General features: G+C 36.1%; 1 protein-coding gene across 1 annotated transcript in view; it reads right to left on the bottom strand.

Moving 5' to 3' along the window:
- Window positions 1-7356: 7356 nt before the first annotated feature.
- LOC124162356 overlaps window positions 7357-11567 on the bottom strand; it is a 132002-nt gene continuing 127791 nt past the window's right edge. Inside the window, exons 3-4 of the mRNA XM_046538866.1 lie at window positions 10541-10657; window positions 7357-8178 (exon numbers count right to left, since the gene is read on the bottom strand). Coding sequence (XP_046394822.1) covers window positions 7928-8178; window positions 10541-10657 — 368 coding nt within the window. The 3' untranslated portion in view covers window positions 7357-7927. The remainder of the gene's footprint in view (window positions 8179-10540; window positions 10658-11567) is intronic.

Raw genomic sequence — 11567 nt, 5'->3', positions numbered from 1 at the left:
TATTAGATTATAATCAAGCTTCTTGTTCCTATGAGTGCAATGTTTAGTTTTTGCTGCTATTATGGTAAATTCTGAGCATGGGAAGCATTGTAAAATTAACTTTCACTGAGTTTCAACATCTGTGATATCTTTCTAATACAGGAACAGGAAAGCAGTCAGTAAGACAGACTGGTAATGTCCCATGGAAGCTCTCATGATTTAAAATAGAAGTACCTGCAGACTTTTTCACTTAATATGATAAAAATATGTCTTTAAAAGTCATGGATCTATTCTTAAAATGCATTAATCCTACTCACATGAAGCTCAAGCATTCAAAGCATTAATAATTACAATGCTGACTGTGCTTCAATTTCAACACTAACAATCAACTTTTTTGTTTTTTATCTTTAAATACTTTAATGTACAATCACGTAAACTGCAGTGAAGAATGTGACAACTACCAAAGTGATAGTGAGGATGACAAATAGCTCCATGGGAAAAATGATATTTAACATAAGAAAGACACTAATATGATTCCATTCATCTCTTACATACTTGAGTTGTTCTTCTATAAAACTATATGCTCTCGAGACCACAAAAAATGTATCAATGAGAGGGAAAACAAGAAAAAGCTTAAAAAAAAAGAGCTAATTGAACTAATGCAATAAGCATACATTTCACCATGCCACAAGAGACTTAAACAGTATAGATCATGGAACATTTGTGTACCTGCAAAGATTTAATTTAGCAGAGAGAAGAGAAAGTACTGAATATCCTATAAAATTTTACCTGCCTCCCCTCATAAGAAGTTATCCCACCAAAAAAGATTTCAAACTTCAGTCCCTTGAAAATATTCTTGTCAAAAGTGGGATTTGACTGTATTAACAATTCCAGCTTCTTTTGTGGAGTATCATTAAGTATTGCACCGATAAAGGTATGTTTGCATGGAGTTTTTAAGAAGAGGCTCTTGCAGCTTTCCCTCTCCTCACAGACTTTCCTCTTCGATTCATAAATAGGCCTTTCATTTCATATAACAATCCTATTTCTTCCTTCCTCTCAAAATTTGTTTTCAACATGCATTTCATCAATGAATTGTATTCTATTCCTGCCCCTCCACTGCCTCCCTTGTATTTTTCCCTCAATCATGGATTTCAACAACCTCTCCCTGCTGAGTACTTGCTCCATCCATACTTTCTGTCTCCTCTGTATCTCATCTAGAAGCTGCTTCTCTTCACCCTCCATCTCTAGCACTTTGGTGTGGAGTAGGGAATAAATATAGAAGAATGAAATGATTCAAACTCTTCTGTTCATAGAGATCAGAAAATTGGTTGTAACTAAGGAAATTAAGCAGAACGAAATGATACCTTAGTGAATAAGCTTATAAGGTCTGAGATTATGCTAGGAATTTTCATTGGGGGTATAGGCAATCAAGAATTATGCTAAGGTGGAAAGAGGAAGTAGGCATAGGAAGATAAAAATCAATATAAAAGGAGGTGGATAACCCATATGAACTGCAGAAATAAAATTTTAACTCAGACCACAATGGCGTTAAGTTGGGGTTTTCATATTTTGTACATTAAAACCCAAATTTTTCACACTTGTAGGAGCCAGTTTATGATTAACAGTTAACAGATATGTAGTAATTTTAATGACTTAAGCATTACCAACTTCTGAACCATACGAGGGACTTGCTAAGTCACTACTCTGCATTGAGGAAAAAAATGGTGTTCACTGGAAATTGTGGTGAATGCCTTCTAATGAAAGGTTCAGAAAGTTTCATGACATGAATATTTGAAGCCAATACATGATAAAATTAATGTGAGCTGCATTGCCTCAATGGGTCTCTACTGATAGGATGCAGATGATAAAGATTTCCAGGAAAGCTGATGATTTTGTTGAGAGTTGACCAGCAGAATGAAACCAGAAAATGAAAGAAACTTTGTTATCGGGTAGAATAATAATTTTAGTGGACTTCAGCAAAACATTAATTTATCTTTAATATTTCAAGATGGCCTTCAAGGATATATGCCTTGATATCAGATCCATGAGTGGACAATCTATCTTGTAGTGACATATGTTAAGAAATGTGATCCTGAAAAATAACTCTTTCACTGTATCCGGATGCCCATTGCCCTTGATGTTGGTATTTAGCACAGTCACTCATAAGACTGAAAATCTTAACCCATCCCATCCTCCACTACTCACTCAGAACCTAATGTCCATATACACAGTGAATGATCATGCGAATGAAACAATTTGCTTGGTCATCATTCACGGGATCATGTGAACAAAAATAGAAAATATTCTAATTTCCATTGAATAATCATGTACATGATGGTTCATATGAAGATTTTCCATTATAAACAGCGAATGATTTCATTTGCATGACCATTCAGCATGACCATTTGCATGATTATTCACTATGTGTAGCGGCATTTACAATATGATATTGCATCCAACTGGGGACATAGATTATCACCATACACTTGATGTTTAACTTTCATTTTGCAATATAACTTTCCACTAAGCATATAAATTAGGTGTAAACAGGTTAAATGTTTACATTAGGAAAATACTTCTCCAGCCATTTTGATAAACCCCTAGCCAAATTTTTTATTCTCCCCAGATTTTTCTCAACAGCACAGTTTGCACCACACGTCTATCCTGTTGGAGACCTTTGCATACTTGAAACATTTAAGCAGATTCAACTCCGGAAAAGGGAACAATTTTTTAAATCAAGAAAATGACAATCACATTTATCAAAATCAAGAATATCATTATAATTTTAGTAAAGGCTTCCCAGCAGAAAATGAAATTAAGAATAACATCCTAAACGATAGCCTCCAGAAAGAAGACAGACCAAGATAAATTTTTCAACTTTTGAGAAGCTGAGATTAATGTCCATAACTTAGTCAGATCTATCTCAAATATGGAAGGGGAAGGGTCATTACCTGGGTCCAGGGGAGAGAGGGACGTTCTCCTGCAAAAAAGGTTAAAAATACCAATTTTTTTACACATTTTGAAGCCTAAAACTTCATTTTTACTCTTAACAACAGATAAATTTGAACAATTTTAAACATTTAAGGACACAAAAACTATTACGGTAATAAAAATTAATAATTTATGATAAAATTTGTCGGGGGGCTCATGACTCCTGTTAATCCCTCCGCCCCTAAATCTGCCCCTGGATAACTTCCACTAGATTTTGGAACAATGAGAACAAAACTCATTTGACTAAAAATACAGTTATTAGGTTGCCCATATAAATATTTACATAAAGTTGGGCTGCTTACCTGTTCAATAACCTAGCTCAATTAACACGGAGATGAGAAAAATGAAAGACAATCACTCTCTCATTTGAATTTGAAATAAAACAATGAATAGGGTAGTTTCCTTCATCAAAGAAAACGAAAGGCATTGATTGCGATTCGTTACCCACCATTACTGTATTCATAATATACAAATTATTTCGTTTTAGAAATACCAGTTTAGACGAATGGCAATTGTCCATTTTTATCCTCATTTGAAAAGGGCCAGATTGGCACCCATGCGATGCCACTCCACGTGACGTCACAGGGACCTAGTTTCTATACGAGAAGATAGGAGTTATACATTGTCGGAGGTTACCAATGCATGCATGAGGCGCAGAGCTCAGGGAAACATGTCTTAATAATCACTTATTAAAACTGGCTAAGGTTGGAAAGTTTTCTTCATTTGATAAGGTAATAATAATCCTTATTTAAGCCAAGCGCTACCAGCCATCAGGGTACTTAGCTACCCGCTAGCAGCCTGCGTCGTATCAGCGCTAAGGCTCGCCTCAAGGTCACCTCACAGGGCGGCAGCGGGAACCAGAAATCTCCTATCAGCTAATCTTTTCACAACTACCCATTTCTTCTCTTTCACTTCCTTCTTTGCCTTTTCCATATATTTCTTTTGAAGTTTCCCTTTTCCCTTTATGGCATCTACTCAGGGCCAGATTTACCGTAAGGCAAAACAGGCACGTGCCAAGGGGGTCGCAGTTTAAGGAGCGCCTTCTGTCACCTCATGCGAGTGGCTATGCCTTATCATAAAAATCATGGAGGGGGCTCAAGTGAGGAAGGATGCCTATGGATGAGGTGCCTATGGCTTAAGTTTGGGTAAATCCAGCCCTGCATCTACTCGTCCCTCAAGTAATGTTAAACGAAGATATCGTATTGCCCACAATTTATTGACAGAGCACTATACGTGTTTCAATTGTTAGCTGATTTATATTAGTACCTGAGGATGATTGTATAACAATTGAAACACATGTAGTACTCTGTCAATAAATTGTGGGCCTTACGATATCTTCATTTAACTTTAGTTATGTTGTTCCACAACATCTCTCCCAAGAAATTTGACTTTACTTGTCCCTTGTAGATTGCCTTCATCAGGCCATCATGCCTCAAGACATGACTTTTCAGATTGTTCCATCTTCTTGTCAAGGTTTTCATGAGTACACATAATAACACCTAATGACGAAAAGTGGAAGAATGAATGGTCAAAATTTTCAAGCTACTGAAAATAAATATGGACGAACATACCACATCAACACAAAACAATGCCTTCTAGGGTGATACTGGAGTTGAAAAAACCCAAATTGGTGGAATAGAAAATATAGACTGAATTTTTTAGAGTTGAAAAATAAATGCTGCAGTAAATTATCCATACAGAATATTTATAGAAGTCCTAGATATTTTTTATGACTTCAATTCAAATGATTGGAAAATTAGCCACAAAAAGTAGCATGTGCGAACTCAGGAGGGAATGAAAGAGCAATTAACCTCTACCTGCAAAGGTTGACCTTTTTTGTTTTATGTTTGAAGTTGAAGGCCCACCTCTGATACTTTCTATCCAGGCACTCATTTAACTATTATAATATGAAATTATAGAATTATTCACACTCTTTATGGCGTACACTATTTTGGAGGCTGAAACTAGAGATGCATCTGATCAAAAGTAAACTTAGATTGCATATAGACAGTAGTGTATCTAGAGAGGGGCTATAATTTGCAATTTACGCTGGATAAAATGATAATTTTGCTCATTTGTTGAATATAGGTATACAGAAGAGGAGAGTACTCATGATCCCCTATTTTCCCTATCTTGGATCCACCACTGATACATAGAATACAATTTTTGAGATAGTCGCGATAATATTTTTAACCATTATTTCATCAATAAAAAATTTGCTGAGAGAATTTTCAAAATTTCTTTGAGGCCAAAAGCAAATCAAGGGCTGTAAGTATAGCGGGATGGGAAGGAGGACTTCTTCCCTGTCTCCCCCCTTTATCCACCTCACGCCACCCACCGCTCATGCACTGCCACGTCCGCAATTTGTTCTTCGCTTCTCGCCTCCTCACCCTCCCCGGTCCTCAACTCACCTCACCTCGCCTCAAGCGTGGGACCCATGCAGAGTTGGCAGAAGAGCACACCGTGGGGCAACGGAGTGGGGGAAGATAGAGAGCACACGGGCAGGCGTGTGATGAACGGTGACAGGCAGTTGCTCCAGCGATGAGTAAAGGGCGTAAACGTTTCTGAATAAAAGTCTTAAATAAAGGAGATCGATGGCCTTCTCTTTTAACTCCTTCTAACCCTCTTATGGTACCATAGCGAACTTTACAGAGCTGATATTGTTTGCTTTCAGAATCCTTAAACCCATTTGTCTATCATTAAAATTTATTGGATAATCCATCTATCAAGTACCTAGCCAGTCTTCTCAAACACTTCCACAATATCTTTCCTACCCGTCTGTACTCACCTTACCGCTACACCCTACCCCTTCTCACATGATAACAACTAGGTTTTCAATGGAATGGGCACAATAAATGCTAAGAGAGCATGATCCAGCAACCATTGCACAAATTACTAAGGAAAGAATGATTATTTGATGTATCTCATAATATAATCTACATTTGGGTGGGTAGAAATCAAAGCTTCACTGCATTTGCAAGGGTGAAAATGATGAGTCCAAGTTAATATGTATGTCAAAAATGTTATATCACAAATAATGACATGTCATCATCTTTGATAAGTTCCCTGATTTTGACATGTATAAAGATTTTATTAATGGATATTAGCCATATGGTAAAAAGCATTTATTGTTGATAAAACAATATTCCAGAGATTACTTAAAGTGCTAACGACTTTAATGGTTAAAAAGATACCTAAATTCTTTGTCTTTAGCATTAATGTTTCCAATTTTTCCTGGGTGGATATTTCATAATTAAGGCCAGGTCCTCCACAGCTATGTAGTTCATTCTATGATAGTTTTCACGGAATATATTTAAGAGTAACAGACGAAATTGGGTAAATGAATCACCATCAAAAAAGTACGTACTCAACAAATCTGACCTTCTCATTACACAAAATCCTCACAATTTTTAGCATTTTAACTTTTTTCAACACAAAGAGTTTTCTTCATATTAAAAGTAGAAGTAATTGCCTCATCCTCTTTTAAAAATAATTTCTTAGAGCCCAAGTTCAATCATTAGTTTCCCAATCAGCTTAAGACTTATGCTCAAAATGGTCTGAATATGCCACAGAAGTAATACCTAAATATAGCCTTTAAAGCTGAGAAGTGAATAGGAGCTGCCATTACTGCTTTTATTAATTTCACACATTGAAACTTTTAATTGAAGTTTAACCCATTAGTGCATAGCATCCGATATATCGGACGTGTGTATTTTATTCTTTTATGGGCTCCAGTTGACTTGCGCTACATTTTAATTACATTTCAATACTGTATTAAGTTCAAATGGATGTCTGTCTTCACCCCCCCACAAATATTTTAGTTGACTCATTGAATTTATCGACTAGAGAAGTATTTTTGTGAGACATGGCACACGTCCGATATATCGGATGCTATGCACTAATGGGTTAACGTGGTCAGCTTAACAAATAGTCAAATACCCTTCTACCAGACTCCACACAATAAGTGAGTCTGTAAAAGAAAAAAAATCCTTGGAATCCAGTTTTTGTCTAATGATAATCAATACTGTGCCATGGGATACACAAAGCACCACCAGTTGTCAGCGACTAATGTGATCCAAAAATGAAAAAACCTTTAGCATAGTGAAATTGGACTACATTTAGAAAATTAATTTGGTGTACTTACTCCATAAATACCTTATCACCAAAAAGGCTGACACTCAGCAACCAGAATTCCACCTTTATTCTTAAATATAGACAATGTAAGGTGGGTCTCCACAAATTTCTTTTTGAAGAAAAAGTCAAAATATATTATACTAATGATAATTAAGCATATCTAGCAATAAACGGACAGGAAAATAATATGAACGGGAGCATATTTCAATAATTAAAGCCACCATATACGTTATATTGAATAAAATTTGTCACTTTGAGAAAGGCTGTACAAGGTTTATTATATGAGTATATTATACAGTATCCCCAAAAGTCAATGATCCAAGAATGAAGCTGGATTAAACCAATGAAAAAATTAAATACTAATGATTCAAGGAGATAATACTATTGCTGTACAAATTTACAAATGTCTTTTTGAATGACTTTACAAAAAAAAGCATACTGCGATGATGAGATGAATTATCATTTTTTCCTCCTCTTCACACCCTCCAATTGTAATTTCACCTCCTAGAGGAGTCCATGAGTCCTAGGAAAATGCATACGTAAGACTACACAAGGTACTGCGAAGCTCTATAAGGTCCTAGCACATAGTCCACTGGGAGTTTTTATTGTAAAGCAAGTTCTACCAACTTCAGATCTATCTTCATTCGGATCAAAATCACCGGGACCGGGCAATCCTGGTGATCACACGTTAAAAACACACTCATATATTCCATGCATAAGAGTGTTCCTCCCCTATCCACAAATGGGCATCTGCTTGCATGGCAATCTTCACTGAAGACTGTGCAGCAAATGTAGCCAACCGAAAACTAAACTTCATTGTCAATCACACTGCACTAGACCGCCCAATGAACATTGTCCTGGAAGCACAGTCTAATCCGAGGCAGTTTGTTGACAATCTTCTGTTCTTCCCATCCTCTTGGATCTCCACTCTCACTGTTTGCACCAAACCAGGAGAAATTGATGCCACTAATACTGAGGAGTTTGCAGGAGGCAACAGTAGATTTTCCACTCCACCAGCTGTGTTCTCCACATAAACATTTTTGGACTCCTGCCTTTGGCTGCCCCTTCCAGAAGCTATAAAGTAAGCAAGAGATGGAGCATTAACACAGAGAAAGTGAAAATTCAACCTCAAGATAGATATCTTACTGAGAGATTCAATGTATTGAATCTCCTAGTAAGAAATAGAAACTTTGTTTAAAATACCCCATAAAATATGCATACGTATTTCTTCATGTACATCTACATACTACCCTGCAAGCCACCTAAAAGGCATGTGGCAGGGGGTGTTAAGACACAAACCCTTTGCACATATAAAGGAAATGCTCAAAGGAAATTACAACTGGCATTTATTAAAGTCCTCTATGTTTCGGGGGAAAAGAAATTCCCATATCTATCCGTTCGGCAAAATATCTGTCTTAATTTATCACTTCTGCCGGACCTGCAAATATAGTGGGGCTCTAATGTTATGTTCTCTGTGTCGCTCTTAAAGATATCCATTTTCAATTGTTCAAGAGCAATCTAAGCCTAGAGCGCAGCCTCCGAGTCTCCAGTGGCTCCCAGCCTAATTCGCTTGACATCTGGGTAACGCTGTGAGTATGCCCAATGGGAAATTGCCCATAGCAGTTTTTGACAAACCGTGCAGCCATCCTTTGTATTTTATTCAGTTTGCAGATTAAGTTTTTCTGCACCAGACCCCGTACTCAGATATATTCAAGATATCCCAGATATATTCAAGGTGCAGTCGGTCATGTTTCATTAAGATGTAAATAATTCCTGGTGTCCGCCATTACCGATTATTTTCGACGTACACCCGATTGGTTGGTCGCATACCATGGGTTGGGAACCGCTGCCCTAGACTACCATGTTCCCCTGACTCAAAGCAAAACTGGTAGATAAAGATATTTACTTCACGATATGAACAACTTAAGTCCATGCACCCTACCTCATATTAGTGCAGTATGTATACTGTTGTCTTTAGAACCTTCACTCAGAAATGACATTTTAATATGTACTTGAAAAGTTTGATCCCAAAGTAAAACTTATCGTGGAACAAAAACTTAGGAATTTCATTTGATAATGGACCAAAAGACTTAATAAGACATTAATTTCATGCAAAAATTTTACATCAACTAATTTCATTATTTAATTATAACATTACGACGTGTAAAATAAATTCACCATGCCTTTTTCATTAATTCTTGATTTTACTTCATCCATATGAACTTTGAGAAAATGCTTAATAATCAGCTGAGATACTTCAATACATTTAAAAGCGATTGCAAGTAGTTCATAGTACATATTCTTTATGAGCATAGAAACTTAAGAAGTAAAACTACATAATTATGCATTTGTTCCACATAAGAGAAAAAAATGTTTGGAAAAACTAACGCTGTTGGTGTCAGGTTGTCACCAACTTAAATAAAATATGATCACATTGCTGTGATAATATAGGTACCATAACTCTGAACATTTTAGATGGTAAAATGTTAAAAATCTGAGTTCTTCATCAGCAAGCATACTTTCCACATGAAAACATAAGTTAAAAATTTTTTTAGGGCTGGCTATTCTGATACTGGAAACAACGCAATTTCTTTTTGATTAAATAATTCACTCCCAAAGACATAAATTGAAAGGAACATAACTTTTTCAAACAGCCTATGAGTAGTAATATGTAAAATATTAAAAAATCACAGAATTGTTAGGTACGTATTAGCAAAATAGCATTCCTAAGATATGACATACCTCAATTTCAAGCAAAAAACTAAGTTAATTACCACATCCTTTATCATAAAAACTAAGAAATGAACTTCATATTTTTTTTGTTCTGAGTGGAAATTGCATCAAAAACTTTTATTCAAATAGTTCACTGAATGGACTTTCAATTTGTTTCAAGAAAAATTGATCAAGATATACTGAGTGTGGATAATTTATACACAGTTTTCTTGATGACAATCTGTGAATATGGGTACTAATTTAAGGGTACCTTCAAGTGTGCAATTTAATGACTATATTTTCCAAAATTTCTCTCCAAAGCTTTTCAGATAATTCGCTAGGAATGAATTTTTATAATTTGCATCGCCACAATATTTTTCTGCACCTCAACCAGTTTCAATGATTTTAAACCATTATCAGTAGTTGGCGCAAAGACATTGAAGCTCTGAGGTAAAGTAAAAAAAGTGTGGAAAATATGTAGTCAGACTTTCATTCTTTATGTACTGAGCTCCTAAAAAGTTATCTAGTCTAAGATTAATTTTATTCATGAGGACCTTTAAGTTTAAATATAACAAAACCTTTGATATTAAATTCCATTATTAAAGCCATTGAAAATTGAGTGATACAACAAAAAATATCATGAAATGAGATTTAGATTAAATGAATGCCATTAAGTGGCAGGAAGTGATGCACACAGCCCAGTAAAACATGCGATTCCTCTTACCCAAGAGTTCCTCCAAGTGTAGAACACGGTGGCTGGAGGAATGGAGACTAAGCCCCCCATTCCTCTTACTGCTTTTCGTCACTGCTTGGTCAGATTTTACAATCTTGCCATGCTGACCTGAAAGAAAAGAATGGAAAATCTTTAAAAAATTTCCATGCATATGCAATCCTAGTAACATAATCATTCTGAAGCAGAATGAATCTCATGAGAAAAATATTATTCCATATCTCTACAATTGATACACAAAAGTCAGGGAAGGTGGTATAAGAACTGAGCTTCCTCATTGGCATAAAATCATGCATAAATTAATTTATATGCAATTTTGGCAGAATCAAATGACATGGGACTAAACACCAACAGAATTTATTCACTCTTGGCACTATAATTGCTACAAATGGCAGTAATATTAGGACCCCAAATAATATTAAGCTCCGGCCACGAGTTTGGCCTATTGCCAGATGCTTCGGACAAGTCATAACTTCAAACACATTGTCTGATGGGGATCACGATGTATCCTATGCATCCGGCATCCATTAGGGATGGCAATATAAATTATACGAAAGTCAAAACCAATAACATTTCAATAGTTTCGCTTCCGGGAGCGAAATGTAGAAATGAAACGAAATGGTTTTAAACCCGAGGCATGGGCGTACCCAGCGAGGGGCAGGAGGGGGCAGCTGCCCCCACTCTTGAAGCAAAAATTACAAAAGTCTTTAAGCAAAATCAGTATTGAATTGAAAAGAAAGAATTCAACAAATTTTCTTTAAACCCACGAAAAATGATATGTACTAGTAAACATATGTAATTAAAATAAAACTATTTTTCAAGGAAATAATCTCATAGACTAATGTCACAACCATGGTCCGTATATAAGGACCATGGTCACAACTTGCTTCCACCCCCCCCCCCCAGTTATGATCTTGGCTACGCCCTTGACCCGAGTAGCTTAACTCAGTGTCGAAACGAAATTGGAGTCAAAACTACTTCGGGTCGAAACTAAAATAAAACTCTGGGACGAAACGCAGGT

Source organism: Ischnura elegans, chromosome 7 (genome assembly GCF_921293095.1).
Source record: "Ischnura elegans chromosome 7, ioIscEleg1.1, whole genome shotgun sequence".
Lineage (NCBI taxonomy): Eukaryota > Metazoa > Arthropoda > Insecta > Odonata > Coenagrionidae > Ischnura > Ischnura elegans.
This window is presented reverse-complemented; position numbering and strand designations above follow the sequence as displayed.